The sequence below is a fragment of the Bubalus kerabau genome, chromosome 21, assembly GCF_029407905.1.
Source record: "Bubalus kerabau isolate K-KA32 ecotype Philippines breed swamp buffalo chromosome 21, PCC_UOA_SB_1v2, whole genome shotgun sequence".
NCBI lineage: Eukaryota > Metazoa > Chordata > Mammalia > Artiodactyla > Bovidae > Bubalus > Bubalus kerabau.
In genome coordinates, this window is record NC_073644.1 from 63,239,345 (window position 1) to 63,259,754 (window position 20,410).

Here is a 20,410-nt window from a genome sequence, read left to right on the forward strand (position 1 = left end):
CCATACTTTGCTTTATTTGCTATTCACAATAATCCTGTAAGGTCTTAAGGAAGTTACTAACACCTCTGACTGGCATGTCTCATCTGATAGATGAGGGAAGAAAGTAAACAGCCCAAGATCAGAGTGAGTAACATTAAGATGAGGACTGGCAGTTGGCACCTCCTGTTTTAGACACACACACACACACACACACACACACACACACACAGAGTTTTGCGTTACTGTGGAAACAAATAATATTTCCAAATGGGTTATTCAAGTTCCAATTATAATATTCTATCTGCTACTATATGCCAGCCCCTTTCTAGGACCAGTCTCAGCAATGTGATACTGATCTTTTTTTCTTTCATCTTAAATAATTCTGAGATCAACAAATATATGATGCATGGGAGGCATGATGTAATACTGATAAGAAATTCGGCTCTTCTCCAGCTTTCTAAAAATCTGATGAGCTGTCCTTGATGAAAAAGATTTCTGTTTGAGAAAAACCTGATTTCTGAAAATAAAATTAAAACTGTGAAGCAAAATGAATAGTTCTTAGCTATTAAATTTACAAAACAGAGAAGATTAGGTAGATTGCGTGGCAGGTGGAAATAAAAATATAATCTTCAGGCTGGCAACCAACTGCTATCTTTTTCCACTGAGAAGGAAATGAAAGAAAGAAGGCCTGTAAAAAGCAGATAGAGATTTCAATTAGCTGAATAATTTTCAACACTGTTACAAAACTAAGTGGTTACATAACTCAATGGAAGGAGTATGTATTTGGAGTCAGAGACCAGAGTTCAAATCACAGCTCTGTTAGTAAACCAGTGACTTGGACCCCATTACATGATCTCTCCAGCCCTTAACTCTCAGTGTGACAGGGTGAGATCATCATTATTTCCCCAAGTGGTGCTAAAGAGGAAACGAGCTGCTGCATGCAAAGTCTAAATACCGTGCATATAAGCACTCAAGAATCAACCACTCTCATGAAAACACGGCGGGAGGAAGAGGTGGAAAATTAAGGAAGAACGTGTTAGAATAGGCTGGCTAGGCTGTGGAAACAAAAGGCACCAAAGTCTCAGTGGCTTAACTCAACTAAAGTTAACTTCTTGCTCACACAAGCCGACTGCGGGTCCGGCGATGCAGGACGGCCATCCATGTGCAGGCGGCCCAGGCTGCCTGGCTCTGCACCTAGCGCGCTCTCACACACTACACCGAGGGAAGAGGCCGCCAGAATCACACCGGCTGGTACACACTGCTGCCCGGAAGGGACGCAGAACACCTTGCTCATTCCCATCATCAAAAGCGAATCATATACAAATATCCAAAGTCAAGAGTGTAGAAAAGTATAATCCTTTATTATGTAAGAAATACTGATACTGATATTAGTAACATTTCCTTTGATTAGGCTCTCAGAATTTTTTGTGAAGTTCTAGACTCCTGCCTGTAAAATGTGAAATGCATCCAGAGAACCTTCCATATTGCTGATGTTGGCTTTGAGAGTCACTGCTTATATGTCCTTCCACATCTCAAACTTTTCCTCTGCTGAAAAAGACACCAGCTTTGCAAAAACCCACTCAAGAAAACTTGAGAACACAGATTAAAAAATAAAAGATCCTAAAACATTACATTGCTGCTGCTAAGTCACTTCAGTCTGTGCGACCCCAGAGACGGCAGCCCACCAGGCTCCCCCGTCCCTGGGATTCTCCAAGCAAGAACACTGGAGTGGGTTGCCATTTCCTTCTCCAATGCATGAAAGTGAAAAGTGAAAGTGAAGTCGCTCAGTCATGTCCGACTCCTAGCGACCCCATGGACTGCAGCCTACGAGGCTCCTCCATCCATGGGATTTTCCAGGCAAGAGTACTGGAGTGGGGTGCCATTGCCTTCTCCGAAAACATTACATTAAGCAAATGTAAATATACACACACATACCAGCTTTGTAAAAACATACCAAACAAGCTGGCTAATCCTCTTTAAAACGGGGGGGAAAAACCAGTATTGAATTTTCACCAAATTCATATGAATTGCTTAAACTCAGATCACCAAGTAGTGGGAAATAACAGGGTGTGTTATATGATTAGGGGATTTCAAATAAGCTTCTGCTAAATGATCAAGTTCATCAGAAAGCACAGGAACTGGTGACTGCATTTCAAAGGCATAAAAGAAAATAGCCAAAGAGGAATTCCAGCCGTAGTGGCAAAAAGCAGCAGTCTGCCAGAGCCACGCGGGCTCCTCCGCAGTCTCTTCCTGGAGGCACAAAGGCAGCAGCGGGGGCCCTTCAAAGCCGCTGAGTGAGAAGAAACGGGGGCCACCAGTCACCGGTGACTGTTCACTTCTGTCGAGCTTTCCCAGGGACATCTCAGTTAGATCTGGAGCCTGACAGTTCGCCCTGGGCACTTTATGTCACAAAGGCAGAGACAGGCTCTCAAAAAGGGTTTCTCTCCTAGGCCTCAGGGTTTTGCTTAGAAGCAAGCAAAAATCTTGGTTTCTGAACCCAACTGCTGATCCTGACAAATGTGAGCGGCCGCAGCGGACCCCCTCCAGGGAATGCTGTCCCTTCTCCTGCCTTCCCCACCGAGTTCCTGCCCCTTGCTTTCCCCAATCCCCGAAATTAACTCTCTCCGTGGTTCTTCCTTTCCACTCCCTTCCCTTTTTCCCTTTTCCCTTTCCGATCCGGAATCCTTGTCTGCTCCAGATAACACCGCCCGGATTCTGACCAGGAGGTCCGGCTTCCGGCAGCAGGAGCAGAGTGTCTTCTACCTGCCCATCCTGATTGCGGACAGCGGGCAGCCGGTGCTCAGCAGCACGGGCACGCTGACCATCCAGGTGTGCGGCTGTGACGACGAGGGCCATGTGCTGTCCTGCAGCCCCGAGGCCTACATGCTCCCGGTGAGCCTCAGCCGCGGCGCGCTCATCGCCATCCTGGCCTGCGTCTTCGTCCTCCTGGGTGAGTGAGCGGCTTCTCCCCATGCTGGGGGGCCCTCCTGGGTGAGTGAGCAGCTCCTCCCCATGCTGGAGGGACCTGCACGTGCTGCCCTAGACAGCATCCCATCAGCGTTCTAACTCAGCCAGCCAGGACTGGTTTTCCACACCGGGCTGATTTCAAGGGTGGAGGAGCAAGGCTGGGTAAAAGGAAAGAGAGGGAAGACTGTCCCTTCCTTCAAGGCCAGATCAAAGCACACATTTTTATCAAGCACTTATTAGAGCCAGGCTGCCATTCTAGATGCTGGAATCAGTAAGGCACAAATGTCCCAGCCTTCACAGAGCTTACTTCGAAACAAAGCAAGTCATTCTGACATCACAGAACCTACGCTGTAAGTTTTGGACAGGAAGTGGTGATCACCTCTCCTAACGCCCTCCCCTCAGATATGAACAGCTACTACAAATCACAGACAGGCAGTGACAGGCCCAAGCGGAATCTCAGGGGCAGAGCCAGGAGCGAAAGGCAGGCAGGCCCCACACTGCACATCCCTGCATCTGAGCAGTGCAACCCTTCTCCCGAATGTTCACCTCCAGCTCCCGGAGGTGGTAAGTGTTACAGAGAAGGAGAGAGGGACATGGAGTCCTGAGAGCAGAGGAGACGGGGCTGGGTGTCATTTTAAGTGGGCAGGCAGGGAAGACCTCACTGGTAAGAGAAGCTTCAAGCAGAGAGCTGAATGAAGTGACAGACTGAAGCACACGGATAGCTGGCAGGGTGAGCTGCTTGGGGGCCTTAGCACGCGACCCAGGCGCGGGCCTCCTGCCAGGGCCGGTGCGCCTCTGCTGGCGAAGCAGAGACGCGATGACAGGCCAGTGGGCGGGCACCGCTGGGGCAGGGGTCTTCCTCGTCTAGAGTCACACTGCCTGCAAGGTGGCCACCCAGCACCCTTGTACCTAAGGCCACCCGTGCTGCCATTCTCAACATGCACACTCAAAAGCAAACAGTAAAACGCCTAAACCAACTCCTGAAACCAAGAAAATATCTGCACTCAGCTCCCACCTCTTCTGATTAATTCATAGCATACATATTGTGCTTAGAGAAAAGCAGCCTTAGTAAGCACTATTATTATTCAATTCGGAAGAAATCCTAGAATTCTATAAGGGAAAAGAGTAAAGCACTGGGGATTTAAATTAGAATTTAAGCCCTGATCTTAAGTTTACCTTCACACCAAGAGACTAAGTCAGACCAAAGAAAGGTCTGACTGTAAAATGGCAGCGCCTGACTGCATTTCTAGGAGGTCTGCTGAACATGCTCCTCAAAAACATTTTAAAGTACAACACGTGGCTCACTTTTGTTGTCTCAGCTCAGTGCTATGGGAAGGGAGATAAGAGTATAAAAAAGTTGCCTTTCTGAGTCCTTGAATCCCTGGATCAGAGAGAACTTAGGTTTCTGGTCCCTTTGTACATTGATAAATAAATCCCTCCTGCAATTCCCTGAGTGTCCAGAAGGTGGCATTGGGGGTCCTTGAGTGCATAACAGGATAACCTGCCAGAGGCCTTTGAAGAAACCTGCTCCTAGGAGAAATTTCCAGTCTGGCTGTCCTTACTTCTGTCCTTGGGAAATGTCTACGTGATAAATTCACTCTATCCCACAAACAGTAGAAGGAACCACCATTACAGAGAGACTGACTTAGAGACTGGCACAAAGAGGCGCCCAGGCCAGAAGTGGTATGCAAGGGGCGATTTATCCGTTGGCTCCCAAACCCACTATGGCTTGTCTTTGAACTTTATGTAAAAAACAGAGTTTTCAGTACCTAAACGGAGCAAGGCTGTCCTAAAATCCTCATACTCTTAGGCACTTTTTTCTAAAACTGCACATTTCACATTAAATATAGTTCATAAAACTGAGTAAGACTGAATTAGTTGATTTGTCAAAAAATACATTTTGTGGACAAGTATATAAGCATATTAATTTTGACTATATTTTTTTCATGTCTCAAATATGTATCTAGCTCCTAGAAAATCTCATAGGCCCTATCTCATAGGCATTGAGCCTATAGATCCTAAATAATAAACATCCCTAGAACCAATTCTCTTCTGTTAGGGGAGCCTTTCAGCTGAATAGGGTCATTTTCCCCAACATTTGATTTTTAGGGGGTTATATAATACTTATTTGGAGAAGGCAATGGCACCCCACTCCAGTACTCTTGCCTGGAAAATCCCATGGATGGAGGAGCCTGGTGGGCTACAGTCCACGGGGTCGCTAAGAGTCGGACACGACTGAGCGACTTCACTTTCACTTTTCACTCTCATGCATTGGAGAAGGAAATGGCAACCCACTCCAGTGTTCTTGCCTGGAGAATCCCAGGGACGGGGGAGCCTGGTGGGCTGCTGTCTATGGGGTTGCACAGAGTCAGACACGACTGAAGCAACTTAGCAGCAGCAGCAGCATAATACTTATTACTTAAATCAGTGACAGTGTTAGTCCCTCAGTCCTGTCCGACTTTCTGTGACCTCATGGCATGTAGCCTGCCAAGCTTCTCTGTCCAAGGGATTCTCCAGGCAAGAATTCTGGAGTGGGCTGCCATTCCCGACTCCAGGGGATCTTCCTGACCCAGGGATCGAACCCGGGTCTCCTGCATTACAGGTGCATTCTTTACCTTCTGAGCCACTTAAATCAGATTACCTAAAAAATAAGGCATGCAGCAATCTTTATTTTTTTAAGAGCTCTATAAAGTCCCTAATTCTCTACTGGAAATTTCTACTGGCAAAAATTCTGGCAATACCAGAATTCTTCCCAGTAGAAACTTAAGAGATTTTTTGCTTCCCAGCATTTCCTGAAATCCCACACCTATCACTCCAGTGTCACTGGTGTGAAGGTTTTCCCAGTGCGCCAGGAAGAATGAACTGGTCCTGCTTCTGCGTTCTCTGTGAAACTCTTGTAGCTCTGATAGTCCTTATCACTGCCTGATTGATATTAATCATTAACGTCTATCATCTCCTTAGATTGCCAGCCTATAAAAAAAGAAATCATGTCATATTCAACTTTGCTTCAGATAATTCCCCCAAATACTGCGGTTTAGTAACTGTTCACTGAATCCCACAAACACAGCAAGTTCACTTACAGTCCCATTTTGCCAACCTGCATCCAGCCATCCAAAGCACACCCCAACCACCACAGCCCGCTTCAAGCCACCACTGCCTTAAAGTCCTATGAGCCCATTTCTCCAAAATCCCACAGTTCTGTAGGCTGGGTTACAGCACAGAGATAACACACAAGAGCTTTTAACTGTTTCCTGTGCGTGCATTTTGTCACCCAAGCTACACAGGGAAACATCATGTATTAACGTAATTAATTGCAACTCACATTCCACATTCAGGTTTTAAAAATCATTACTGTGATTTCCTTAAGTTAGTCCATAATCTTAACGGGCATATGACTGTACTCCATTTCCCTCCCTTGGATAAACCGGGGTCTTATTGTGCAGTGTTGTCAAGCTGTCACTGTTCACCAGCTGTAACAAAGCACACCAGAAAAAAAAAATCAATAGCGGTTCTACAGCCAAAACCTCAAGACACTTCCTGGAAAACATTTTCAGTCACAGAGATAAACAGTTCAATGGGCTTATCTCTATCTCTCCTTTAAACCCCACTGAACACATACTCTGGGGGAAAAAAAAAAAATTTGTTGGGATAAAATTTTATCCACACCTGCAAGGGCACATCTAACAGTGTGGTGCTTCTTTGATAACATGATGAATTATATAAAATGTCACTGCTCACTCCCTCTCTTCCATGAACATCCTTAGATCCGGAAAGTCACAACCATCTCTCTAAAGAAGGCTTTTCTGAGGAATCTGAGTTAACTGGACAATGCCAGTCATTTATGCGCTCTTATTTTTTGGAGAAAAACATGAAAAGACAAAGACTTTGGCTCATATTTAGCATATGTATCTATATGCATTTGCATCACTACACGATCGCAGCTGACCCCTGGACAATGGTGGGGTGGCCTGAGGGGTACAGCCCTGCCCTGTAGCGGTGTGTAGTTTAACAGCTGGCCCACAGTATCCACCTTTCAGCATCTGTGGCAACCAAGCCCAACTACTGTACCGTGTACTTACCAGGCAAAAAAGAATCCAAAATGAAGTGGACTCCAGTAGTCCAAATCCATGTTGCTCAAGGGTCAACAGTATATTTAGAGTAGAATCCTATAGAGACGCCAATGTAAAAAAAGGCAGGATTTCACCTACAGAGTAAGGTTTTCACATTGCAATAAGAGAAATACTTATGCGTCCTTATCTAGTCAGAAGACATCACCTAATCCTTAAGCATATACTCCATGGCAGGCCACTGGGCTTCGTGCCTGGTTAGAGACGTTACACTTGGGTGGCGGGGTGTAGACACCCACACGCATTTCACTGCGATAAAGTAAGGCAGAGACCAGGGGGTGCTGGTGGTAAAGAACCCACCTGCCAATGCAGAAGACTCAGGTTCAATCCCTGGGTTCGGAAGATCCCCTGGAGAAGGGAATAGCACCCCACTCCAGTATCCTTGGCCTGGAGAATCCCATGGACAAAGGGGCCTGAGGGGCTACAGTCCATGGGGTCGCAAGAGTCGCACATAACTGAGAGCGACTACCACTTTCACGTCTACTTGAACCACCTGGAATTTCATATCAGTAAGGTTCAACAAGTGCTCCGCTTAGGCGGCAGGCAGAGTGAGACCGGGGTGCCCGTGAGGTGACGCCCAAACCCCGCCTCGCCCCCCCAAGAGCCTCCCCAACCCCCACCCCGAGCCTCCCCACACACACACCCCGCCCCAAGCCTCACACACACCCCGCCCCAAGCCTCCCACCCTCCCCCAAGCTTCCCCAACCCCCCCACCCCCCCCACGAGCCTCCCCACCCCACCCCAAGCCTCCCCACCTCGCCCCCAGCCTCCCCACTACCCCCCACGCCCCGAGCGTCCCCACACACCACCCCCCAGCCTCCCCAACCCCCTACCCCCCCAGCCTCCCCCCACCCAGGGCTCGCCAGGCTCTCCCTCCCCGCCTCCCCCTCCCCCCGAGGGCTTGCCCGGCCCTCCTTCCCCCTCCCCCTCCCCCCGAGGGCTCGCCCGGCCCTCCCTCCCCCTCCCCCTCCCCCGAGGGCTCGCCCGGCCCTCCCGCCCACACCGGCCCCTCTGTGCCCGCAGTGCTGGTGCTGCTCATCCTGTCCCTGCGGAGGCACCGGAAGCAGCCCTACATCCTCGACGACGAGGAGAACATTCACGAGAACATCGTGCGCTACGACGACGAGGGCGGCGGCGAGGAGGACACCGAGGCCTTCGACATCGCGGCCATGTGGAACCCCCGCGAGGCGCAGGCGGCCGGCGCGCCCAAGACGCGGCAGGACATGCTGCCCGAGATCGAGAGCCTCTCGCGCTACGTGCCCCAGACGTGCGCCGTCAGCAGCACCGTGCACAGCTACGTGCTGGCCAAGCTCTACGAGGCCGACATGGACCTGTGGGCCCCGCCCTTCGACTCCCTGCAGACCTACATGTTCGAGGGCGACGGCTCGGTCGCCGGCTCGCTCAGCTCCCTGCAGTCGGCCACGTCGGACTCGGAGCAGAGCTTCGACTTCCTCACGGACTGGGGGCCCCGCTTCCGGAAGCTGGCGGAGCTCTATGGGGCGTCGGAGGCGCCCGCGCCCCTGTGGTGACGGAAGCCGGGAGGCGGGCGCGCGGCCAAAATCGGCCGTTCTGGGCGGCGGCTTCGCGGAAGAGGCACCCCGTCCACGGAAGCGAAGGCGTGCGGACGAGCGCGGCCGGGGGCGCGCGGAGCTCTCTCTGGATCAGCTTTACTCGGTGAGATTAAGCTACATCCTCAAAAGGAAACACAGGAAGAGGGGGGCAGAACCGCCAACGACCTTTATTTTATTTTATTTTATTTTATTTTTAAATTTTTGTGATCCTGTATCCCAAGGTGTGGAGTCTGAGGTTACGTATGGCGGGCTTGGCTTGTCTCCGCCACTCACGAAGGCTTTTGTCTTCGTTGCCACATCAGAGAGGCTGAGTTTTTCAGTGCAGAGGTGGCCGTTGAAAACTGTTCTAATCTCCTGTCTGTTTGGGGGCTTTTTTTTAAAGTTATGTTCTATTCTCTCCATGTATGGATTTGGCGGGCACATCACACTGCACAAACCAACCCACACAAAAGAACACTGAAAGTGATTCCTCCGTGAGATGAACCTCACTTGTTCTGGGCTGGATGGAATCTCTTTCCATCCTTTTAAGACCAGGTTACGGCCTAATTGGCATTGCATGGGGGGATGGGGGGTGGGCGAAGGAAGAGGCATTGACTTTAAGCTCAAGTTGAATGGCTGAACCAAGAGCGGTTGGCGTCACAGCCAATCCACCTCCATCGAGTGAGAGCGCTCTTGTTCCCTCAGCTCTTTAACTGTGCCCCTGCAAAAACTGTTGGGAAGGAAACCAGAAAATCTGCCTCTTTTGCACTGTAGATGTCTCTTCCATGTGCCAAATGTGACGATTAGATGCTACGAAATGAAAGCCAAATAAAAAGAAGTATCTGATAAAAGCATGGGTTAGCGGGCTTTCCTAATCTGTGTGAGGTCAATCCAAGGGATGTTTACATACTGTAGATAACCTACTTGAACACAAATCAGTATTATAGAGAGTAAATGGATGTAAGAAAATTACATGTATAAGTTTTGTATATTTGTTAATAATTTTGGTAATAAATATGATGTACTGTATCTCAGTACCTTTAGCACTTCTTTTAATAAAAGTTAAATAGAAGGGAAAGTCTGTTGCACATTTAATTGCTGAGTAGATAAGAGATGGTTTTGTGATCCTGACCTAGTCTGAGATTCTTGAAGCTGGAGCTGATTCATAAGGTAAAGGCCAAAGCACCAAAGTATGAGGCTGTGTGTTGTTTTAGTCATTGATCAAATGAATGTATGCTTTAAACTGTGACCCTGTTAAGATTTTCATGAATTGTCTTCATTTCCCCATCTCTTAGAAGACCAAAGGATGGTTTGATAACAGCAACAACACAGTACTGAGTTTAGCCCATATTTTTTCATCTCCTGAGAGGGTGTTGCAGGTAGCCACCAGACCTGCTATTTTCATCTGTTTTGTTGGCAAATCAAATAGCTACCAAAAATACATAACACATATATGCATCTTGTTGATACTGGATGGGCTCAAAGAAGGCTGCAGCCATATTTATATATGTTTCCTAACAAGGGGTACATAGTAAGTGCTTAATGGGTACATGATGAAAGGGATCTCTTTCTTTGACATCCTGTCATTCAAGGATATTTTACACAATTATCCTCACCACTGGGAACAAATTGTGAATGAAAATAGTTTTCTTAGTGTCTTAGGTCTACTTCTCAACTTTTGACATGTGTCGGGGTCATTTGGAACATAATCACTTGTTACACTGTAGCTTGTTGGGTCTTTGCCCACAGAGTTTCTCATTCAGTAGATCTGGGGAAATCTGCATTTTTTAAGCTATCTGTTTAGGGCCACATGGCATGCGGGATCTTAGTTCCCCTACCAGGGATTGAACCGGTGTCCCCTGCAATAGAAGCACTGAGTCTTAACCACTGGACCGCCAGGGAAGTCCCGTGATTTGCATTTGTCATAAGCTCCTCAAGTCACACTGGTGCTGCTGGTCCAGGCAGGGACCCCACTTTGAGAGCATCTGGTGTACGGTTTCTCTTTCTCAAATATATGATGAAGATTAGCTTGTCAGTCCACTTGTACTGGGGCCCAGGGCTGTGCTTTGTTCTTTGCTATGTGGTGCGCTAAGACAATGTTAGCATCACCGACTCAGTAGACGTGAGTCTGAGCAAACTCTGGGGGCTGGTGGCGGACAGAGGATCCTGAGATGCTACAGTCCACAGGGCCACAAAGAGTTGGACCTGCCTTAGCGCCTGCACACCACCACTAAGGCAAATTCTCATGCCAGCCTTCAGCATATTGGCCCTTTCCTGCATGAAAGGCAGGTCTTATACATCCTCTCTGAGGGTAAAGTGTGATGTAAAAATAAATCAACTTAGCAAAGAAAAAGCAAGAGCTTGAGTCCAAACGAGGCTTTGCAACATACCAGTTACGTGAATATGGGCAAATTAACCCCTATAACATTCTTTTCTATTGCTAGCCCTGAGGGTAATTTTTTTACCATCTCACGAGTGTTTTAAAAACTGAGAACAGCTGTCTGACCACAGGGGGTTATCATGCCTCACATCCTGCAAATGTGGTCCACCGTGATACTGGGCACGAAGTGGTTCAGCAGAAGCTCCTGGAGCTTCTGGTTCCTGGGAGGATGTTTAATGGTGTGATATAGAAAGTGTCTCGGAGAAGGCAATGGCACCCCACTCCAGTACTCTTGCCTGAAGAATCCCATGGATGGAGGAGCCTGGTAGGCTGCAGTCCATGGGGTCGCTAGGAGTCGGACACGACTGAGCAACTTCACTTTCACTTTTCACTTTCATGCACTGGAGAAGGAAATAGCAACCCACTCCAGTGTTCTTGCCTGGAGAATCCCAGGGACGGGGGAGCCTGGTGGGCTGCCGTCTATGGGGTCGCGCAGAGTCGGACACGACTGAAGCGACTGAGCAGCGTATGTAATGCAGAGTCCCTTTGCTGTCCACGTGAAACTCACAACATTGTTTGTCAGCTGTGCCCCAATACAAAATAGAAAGTTAGAACAGAAAAAGCGGAATATCCCAACATGGCAGATAGCAGAGACAAAGAAGGGAATAGTTTACACAAGAAAGAATCTATAAATCCTGAAAACAAAATTCAGACAAGCCAAAATCAGAATAGGCACATTGACTAAATTGTTACTAGTTTACTGGAGATCCAGGACTAAATCTTGATGTCAGAATCTTCAGCATTTCCCTTCTAGTGCCTGAACTACATGAGCCTTGGATACGCTGTGCAAGCAGTTCTTTTTGCAGATGGACTCATTCTCAAATCCATTTGTCATCTTCATAACAGTTAAGGAACTCTCAAGATACTTTTACGTGTAAATACCTCAATTTGGGAGACTTCTGCTTGACCCTAAGGGTCAATGTTCTGGTATAGGGAGTAGACAAAATTGAATCAAGAAATCTTTGTAAAATGATGTACTAATGAGATGTATCCATCTCTTGTGCCTGTTGTGCAAAAATTGTAAGTACTAATTTATAGTACAACATCAACTAAAACCACAATTTTTCTTAAATCTTTCCTCCTGGGAACGGAAGCTTGCAAACCCTACCCCATGAGTTTGGTCCATACTCTCTATTTGTAAGGACTGCCAGATAGCTGATGATGAGGCTGTTTCTTACACTCAGGCTTTTCATTGCTGTGGTCACCTTCCTGGTACCTATGATGATAAGGGCTACTTTCCATCCCAAAAACTTTAGGGCACTTTACTGAAAGGACCCACTTTCAAAACTAGTGAAACCACCTCTGAGTCTTATCTTACTTCTCAGGAGGATTGGATACTAGCTTTCATTATTTCCACTTCTCTTTCTTCATGTCAACTGTTGTGCTACCATTGCTGCATGAAAAGACACTAAGTGGTATAAAACAGCAATTACTGTGCTCGCAGATTCTGTGGATCAGTTGGGAATTCTGGAAGGATATGTTAGTGACACCTCTTCTCCACATCAGGACCTTAGCTGAGGTGACTCCATAGCTAGGACTCAACTCATCCAAACGCTCACTGCCCTCCATGTCTGGTGGTTGGAGTGGCTATCAGTGAAGACTTCAGATGGAGCTGTCAGCAAGACTTCCTTCGAGCTGCTTGGGCGTCCTCACATCATGGGGGCAGGTTCTAAGAGTGAGCATCACAAGAAAACGAGGCAGAAGCTGAATCCCCTTGTAAAATTTCAGAAGTCACATAACACCCCTTCTAGAGTGGTCGCAAGCTTCTGCATAATGGAGAAGAGGGAACATAGACTCCACCCCTCAATGGTAAAGGTATCAAGATACATTGTAAGAAAAAGTAATGTGCCCATTAACTGGAAAATGCAGTCAGTCATACTGTCTTACCCTTTTTTCCACTTTGCCTCTTGCCTCTATTCCAAGAATCACTTTGGATTTCATTCACCATTTCTTTTCTCTCTTCCATCCCTCTCCTCTCTATAAAAAAACATTTTTTTATATAGGTATAACATTCTCCAAAGTCCAGTTTTATCCCTACCATACAATACTGTCAGAAATAAGTATTTCATGAAAATGCTTAGCAAAATATCCAATATATAGCAGGCATGCAGTATATTTTTATTGAGGTATAATTAATATACAGTCAACTGCAGGTAAAGTATACAATTTAACAAGTTTCAACATATGTACATACCCATGAAGCCATCACCTTGATCATGATAGTAAGTATATGTTACCCTCGAAAGATTCCTCATACCCAATTGTAATGCCTCTTTCCCATCCCTGCCACCCAGCCCTCCCCAAATGCAAGCCAACACTGATATGCTTTGTATCACCATGGATTTGTTTATATCTTCTAGAGTTTTATATAAATGGAATCATACAGTGTGTGCTCCTTTTTTGCGTAGAAGATGGGGGCAGGGGGTCAGGCTTCTTTCACTCAGTATTATTATTTTGAGGTTCATTTATGTTACTGTGTGCAACAATAGTTCATTGCTTTTTGATGACAAGCAGTATACCATTGTGTAGATACAACACGATTTGTTCATTCATGTGTTAGTCTCCTCATGCTGCCAAAATACAAGGCCATAAGTTGGGTGGTAATAATAACATTCCAGAAATGTTATTTCTGGAAGTTTGTCCAAAACCAAGGTGCCAGCATGGTCAGATTCCAGTGAGGACTCTTCCTGGCTCTCAAATGCCCACCTTCCAGTTGGGCGCTCACATGGTGGCAAGGGCAAGTGCCTCTGGTGTCTCTTCCTATAAGTGCACTAATCCTATCAGATTAGGGCCCCAGCCATGTATCCTCATTTAACCTTATTTACTTCCTTCCTCCACATAGAGTCACATTAGAGTTTAGGGCCTCAATGTATGAATTTGGGGCACAGAAAGTGAAAGTGTTAGCCACTCCATTGTGTCCCAACTCTGTGACCCCATGAACTGTAGCCCACCAGGCTCCTCTGTCCATGGAATTCTCCAGGCAAGGATACTGGAGTGGGTTGCCATTCCCTTCTCCAGGGGGTCTTCCCAACCCAGGTCTCCCACATTGCAGGCAGATTCTTTACCGTCTGAGCCACCAGGGAAGCCCCCATGGAGGGGGACACAATTTAGTCCATAATGATTCATATGTTGATGGGCATTTTGGTTATTTGCAGTTTTTGGTTGTTACAAGTTAAAAGCTCCTAAGAACATTTGCATGTGAATCTTTGTATAGACATTTATTTTTATTTTCTCTTGAGTGAATGATTAGGAGTGGAATGGCTGGAATCATATGGTAAGTATTATGTTTTCAATTCTAGTTTTGCTTTTTCTAAACTGCTGAACTATTTTGCAAAGTCTTTTTACCATTCCCCATTCCCACCAGCAGTATGTGAGGTCTCCATTTCCGCCTCATCTTCATCAGCACTTGGTGTGGTCAGTTTCTCATTTTAGTCATTATAATAGGAAGGTTGTGTAATAGTATCTCACTGTGGTTTTAGTTTGCGATACCCTAGTGACTAATAATGTTGAGCATCTTTTCATGTGCTTGTTTGCTATCCACTTGTCTTCTTTGGTGGAGAAGGCAATGGCACCCCACTCCAGTACTCTTGCCTGGAAAAAATGGATGGAGGAGCCTGGTAGGCTGCGGTCCATGGGGTCGCTAAGAGTCGGATACAACTGAGTGACTTCACTTTCACTTTTCACTTTCATGGATTGGAAAAGGAAATGGCAACCCACTCCAGTGTTCTTGCCTGGAGAATCCCAGGGACAGGGGAGCCTGGTGGGCTACCGTCTATGGGGTCGCACAGAGTCGGACACGACTGAAGTGACTTAGCAGCAGCAGTGTCTTTGGTGGAGTACCCAGAGGTATTTTCCCCGTTTTAACTGAGTTATTTGTCCCCATGTTGTTGACTTGAGATTTCTTTTTATTTCCTGGATATGAGTCCTTTATCAGGTATACACTTTGCAAAGATTTTTCTCCCAGTCTGTGACCTGTCTTTTTATTCCCTTAACAATGCCTTCTGAAGGGTAGGAGTTTTTTGTTTTTGTTTTTGTTTTTCCCCATTAAATCCAATTCATCAATTCATTCTCTTACAGATTGTGCTTTTGGTATCATTTCTAAAAAAATCTTTTGTCTTCCCAAGGTCACAGATATTTTCTCTAATTTTTTTTTCTGGAAATTTTGTGGTTTTAGGTTTTATACTAGGTCTATAATTCATCTGGTTTTTATCTTTGTAGATCCTAGATATGAATTGACACTCTCTTTTTTTCTTTTTTGGCATGTGGATATCCAGTTGTTCTAGTACCATTTATTGAAAAGGCTATCTGTTTTTTACTACATCATCTTTTTGTTTGCTTATCTGGCTGTGTCGGGGCTTAGCTGCAGCATTCAGGGTCTTTGTTGCACCACGGGAGATCTTCACTGTGACTGGAGGGCTCAGGAGTTGCACCGCGTGGGCTTAGCTGCTCCAGGGCATGTGGGATTGAAGTTCTCTGACCACGTATAGCATCTGTGTCCTCTGCATTGCAAGGCAGAGTCTCACCACTGGACCACCAGGGAAGTCCCACTGCATCATCTTTGTTGTGAGTTGAATTGTGTCTGCCACAGAGATGTTCAGGTCCTAACCCCCAGTCCCTGTGAACGTGGCCTATTTTGGAAATAGAGTCTTTGTTTACAGATATCAAGTGGAGATGAGGTCACGCAGGATTAGGGTGAATCCTAATCCAAGGGTTGGTGTCTTTATAAGAAGAGAGAAATCTGGACGCAGGAACAGCACAGAGAGGAAAACAGCACATCATCTACCCTGTGATGGTAGAGACAGACGATGTAAGAGATGCATCTACAAGCCACAGAGTGTTAAGCATTGCCAGCGACCAACAAAAGTTAGGAGAGAGGCATGGGACAAATCTCCCTCCAGAGGGAACCAAGCCAGCCCACACCCTCATTTCAGACTTGTAGCCTCCAGAGCCATGGAAGAATACATTTCTGTTGTTTTAAACCACCCAATTTGTGATCATTTGTTTTGGCTGCCCTAGGAAGCCAATACAGACCTTATATAAATACATTTTTAAATTACCTTATTATTTTTATTTTACTTATTTTTCGGCCGTGGTGCAGCATACGGCATCTTAGTTCCTTGAACAGAAATGGAACTCATGCCCCCTGCCTTGGAGGCACAGTCTTAACCGCTGGACCACCAGGGACAACTCTTATGTTTTTTTAAAGATTTATTTTAACATAAAAAATAACTCAGCATGACCCCTTTACATGTCCCTGTCACTTTGGCTGGAAACACATCCACACACAGGTAATGTATTAACGAGTAAGTGTGCTCTTTTTGTGGGATTTGTTTTTCATATCCACTCAGCCTTTGCACATGGCTCGAGCATGTGGAGCGGGCTCTGGAGACGCCCCGCTGTCTGGCAGGTCGCAGGCGGCAGCAGGCGCCCCCGCCGACTTGGCGGCCTTCGGGCAGCACTCAGGGTTCCAGGCATGGGGGGAGGAACCACCAGATGGTTGAGAAGAGCCTCCTCCATTCAGGTGACCCCACGCATGTGGACGGTGCAGAGAGATTCCAGACAAAGGGGAGAGGCTGGGGCTGCTGACAACGGCACTTGGTGCCCCTTGGCCCTCGGGCAGCGTGGGCCAAAAGCCAGCGTCCAAAGAGGTGCCCCACACGCGGCTGCAGTGTGGAGCACACGGGCCATGCCAGCGAACCCCCCCTTGGCGTGGCCGCAGGTGAAGAGCTGCACTGCACAGTGAGAGAATTAACCTTCAAAGAGCAGGCTGCGTGGTGCCCTTCTGTCTCCCGTGCTTGACACCCCCTGCTGCCCCAGGAAATGGCTGCAGTCCTCGGAGGTTCCCCGCCAGGCCCATATGCGGTGACATTCACTCATCCTAAGCGCCAGTCTTCACCAGCCTCCTGGGGGGCAGTGTCTGTCTGGCCCAGGGCTTACCTCCAGGACTGGCCTCATCAGCCTCAAATTTTTACATTTTCCCATGACTTTGGGACTTCAGCTATTGGACTATATGATGGTTGGTGTGAGATGAGATTCTTAAGTGCAGGGCATTACCTGAGGGCGAATATTAATTACACCCAAGACGCAGGGCCTCCTCAGCATGCTCCCAGGGACGCCAGTGCTTCTGAGCCAAAGCAAAGGGAGGGGGAAGGAAACGGCCAATTATCGAGCACCTACCATATGCAGGCACAGTGCCTGGTGCTTTCTTGCAAATTATCACATTGAAAACGTAAGCAAAGCAGAGATCTAAAGCCAGAGAAGGACACAGAGCCATGTGTAAAACTTTTACCCCACAGGTTGATGCCATTGGCCCCCTTGGGAGCTATAACATGTGAGGAGCTCTGCACACCACGTGTCCTTCGCCGTTGACTGTTCATATCCCGTCTACCTGAAGCCCTGGAGAACTGAAGGCTGGCCTTCAGGTGGGCAGTAAAACCAGCTGAGGACAGCTGACGAGCCACCTGAGAAACGGAGTCGTCCTGCTTTTACATTCAGTCCTACGTTCTTTCCTGGAAGTCTGAGTGCTGTTAAGTCAGAGTTGTGTCTGACTCTTGCGACCCTGTAGACTGTAGCCTGTCAGGCTCCTCTGTCCATGGGGTTTCCCAGGCAAGAATACTGGAGTGGGTTTCCATTTCCTCCTCCAGGGGATCTTTCCAACCTAGAGATCGAACCCAAGTCTCCCACTTGGCAGGTGGATTCCTTACCACTGAGCCACCTGGGAAGCACCAATAGTACGTATATTTCACTATGATATGAATATTTTTGTAAATGAATGTCCCTGGCTAGGACTTCATTATCAGAGATGTCCCTGGCTAGGACTTCATTATCAGAGATCTTGCACAGCTCAGTTAACTCCTCTCAAAGGAGCAGGAGGCTGTTTCCGAAGGACACGGACCCTGCCATGCTTGCAATGTGGCCCTTCCCTACAAAGCAGGCACAGATTCTCTGTAAACTCCAAGCCACTTACCGCACCTATGCTCCCACCCGGATCTAAGCATATGCCATGACACCTCAGGCACGATGGGCAAACAGATTATTTATGGGATTTGGCAGAGATGTCTTGATCAGGGTTTTTAGTCACCGCCTCTGTGACGGCACCCACTGTGCCAGTGAGCAGGTGAAGTGAATAATAATACATCCAACTTGGGAGGTCAGCTCCCGCTCCTGTTTCTCATTATTCCATATGTGATTAGCCAGAGCCTCTCCGCAGCTTAGCTCCCCACTGTGAAGGTGGGCTGCTCATGACTCAGACCGGTTCTTTTGTCGCAGGGATAGGAGAGCAAGAGTGGAAATTGCTCCTGTGCAATCTTTTTATTTTGAATACAAAAGGCACCATTTTTTGACTCATTGAAATGGAAGACTAGAGCCTGTTTTTCCTCTTTTCCATTTCAGTGCCATCCTCACTGTTTGAGTTCATCGGTAAACCCTGAGGCTCCATTAAAATATAACTTGATTAGGGATCAAGCTTTAGCATCATTCTAATTGATTTGTTTCCCTCCCAACCGAACCCCTTCCTCTGAAGGAAAGGGAAATGGTGGAACCCTCCTGTTTTACCTCAAAGAAAAAAAGCAAAAAGACACCAGAAGCTGCAGAAATAGGAATTTATAGCATAGACAGAAGTCTCTTCTATAGTGTCTCTCTAGCCAAAGTTAGAACTAGACTCAAAAATGCCAACATGGGAGAAATGGGATCATCTAAATGACGTTCATGTTAACTGTGTTATTCGGCCACCCTTGGCCAAGTTTTCTAATAAAGCCTCCGTAGATGAACTAGATAAATAGCAAGCTTATGTAAACAGATGAGTTTATAAACTCTGTATTAACTAGCACACTTGGGAGTCTAAATTATTGAATACTGATCGTAAGACTATTCAAAGGATGGCCACACATCCTTTATCTTTCTGTTCTAAGTCTTTGTCTATAAACAGCATTATCCTATAATATATAGGTCATATATATAGATTATATATTATAGAATAATAAATATATAATATATAACATTATAGAATAATCAATTACAAATAGTCATGTTCTGACAATTTGCTCAGCATTGTATTCAGTGGTTTGGCCAAAGTTCCACCCTGCAGAGGAGAACTCTCCTTCTCCCAAACTGAGAAGGACAGTAATACCAGTGGGTAATAACTGAGGCTGAAGAAATCCACATCTCAGTGTGGTCGACATTGGGGCAGATGACAAATATTCCGGTTACCCTCCATCCAGGTACCCGGGCCTGAACTTCTCCCCCAGGTTACGGTTCTTTCTGGCCAGGTGACTGCACTGAGCTAAGGAAACATGAACGGGAGTCCAACAGCCAAGGTTTTGCTGGTTCCCCAGTCTCCTGCTGCAGTTACCTCTAAACTCTGTGCTGCAATGGCGCCTGCGTCTGCCTCGGTCTGAGTGACCGTATTAAGTCATGTCCTCCCACTGGCCCGTAGCTGAGATGAAGTGAGGGCTGTCACAGGACAGACACACGGAATTTCACAGCGTCGAGTCGCTGAGATTTTGGAGTTACTTATTGTTGTTTAGTCGCTCAGTCGTGTCAGACTCTTTGTGACCCCATGGACTGTAGGCCAGCAGGCTCCTCTGTCCGTGGGATCTCCCAGGCAAGAACACTGGAGTGGGTTGCCATTCCTCCACCAGGGGACCTTCCTGATCCATGGATGGAACCTGTGACAGCTGCATTGCAGGCAGACTCTTTACCACTGAGTCTCCAGGGAAGCCCTATAATTTTGCCCACAGTAATACAAGAATGACAAAAACTGCTAGCTTCCCATAGGAAGAGGAGCTAACCCTCTGGTATGACTGACCTTCATGATGACTCCTGATGCTTCATCCAAAATTCATGCACCCCAGTTTTTTTCCCATGAGTAAGAATGGATCTTGTTGATCAGTTCATCTTTTTCCATTTCTCCTCAAAATTAACAGCACACATTTTTGAGATTAAAGACTAAAATAGCACTGTGCCCAGAGATGGACATGCACAGAGGGAGCGTAGACGTGTGCCCATGGAGGCAGAGATTAGAGTCATGCAGCTGCAGGCCCGGGCATGCCAAGGGATGTAGGCAACCCCTGGGAGCTGGGAGAGGAACAGGAGCGGGTCCAGCCTCCAGACCCCAAGAACAAGCCTCTTGCCGACGCCGTGATTTGGGACTTCCGGCCTCCAGGGCTACAAAAGATGGAGAGCCTGATGTTTTCTACCACCCAGCTTTTGGTACTTTGTGACAGCAACATTAGGAAACGCATACAGTGACTTTTAGCTATACTTTCTACCACTCCTCAACCTGCCTGGCATTTTTATGATGAGTCTTTACACAACGACCTGCACATTCCTGCATTTTTAAGCCTCGT

General features: G+C 47.0%; 1 protein-coding gene and 1 long non-coding RNA gene across 4 annotated transcripts in view; one reads left to right on the forward strand and one right to left on the reverse strand.

The window, feature by feature from the left end:
• CDH20 (cadherin 20) overlaps nt 1–9,690 on the forward strand; it is a 98,115-nt gene extending 88,425 nt beyond the window's left edge. The window contains exons 11-12 of the mRNA XM_055559200.1: nt 2,678–2,929; nt 8,097–9,690. Of these exons, the coding sequence (XP_055415175.1) occupies nt 2,678–2,929; nt 8,097–8,602 (758 nt within the window). The 3' untranslated portion in view covers nt 8,603–9,690. The remainder of the gene's footprint in view (nt 1–2,677; nt 2,930–8,096) is intronic.
• Nucleotides 433–8,575, reverse strand: LOC129635954 (uncharacterized). Of its 3 annotated transcripts, none has more exons than XR_008706558.1 (4): nt 8,441–8,575; nt 7,026–7,112; nt 6,269–6,416; nt 433–667 (listed from the first exon to the last, which is right to left on the reverse strand). It is a non-coding gene; the product is annotated as an uncharacterized LOC129635954 (long non-coding RNA). The 3 variants fall into 3 exon arrangements; XR_008706557.1 differs by lacking the exon at nt 433–667 and adding an exon at nt 5,603–5,916; XR_008706556.1 differs by lacking the exon at nt 433–667 and having other exon boundaries at nt 6,182–6,416.
• Nucleotides 9,691–20,410: the final 10,720 nt, after the last annotated feature.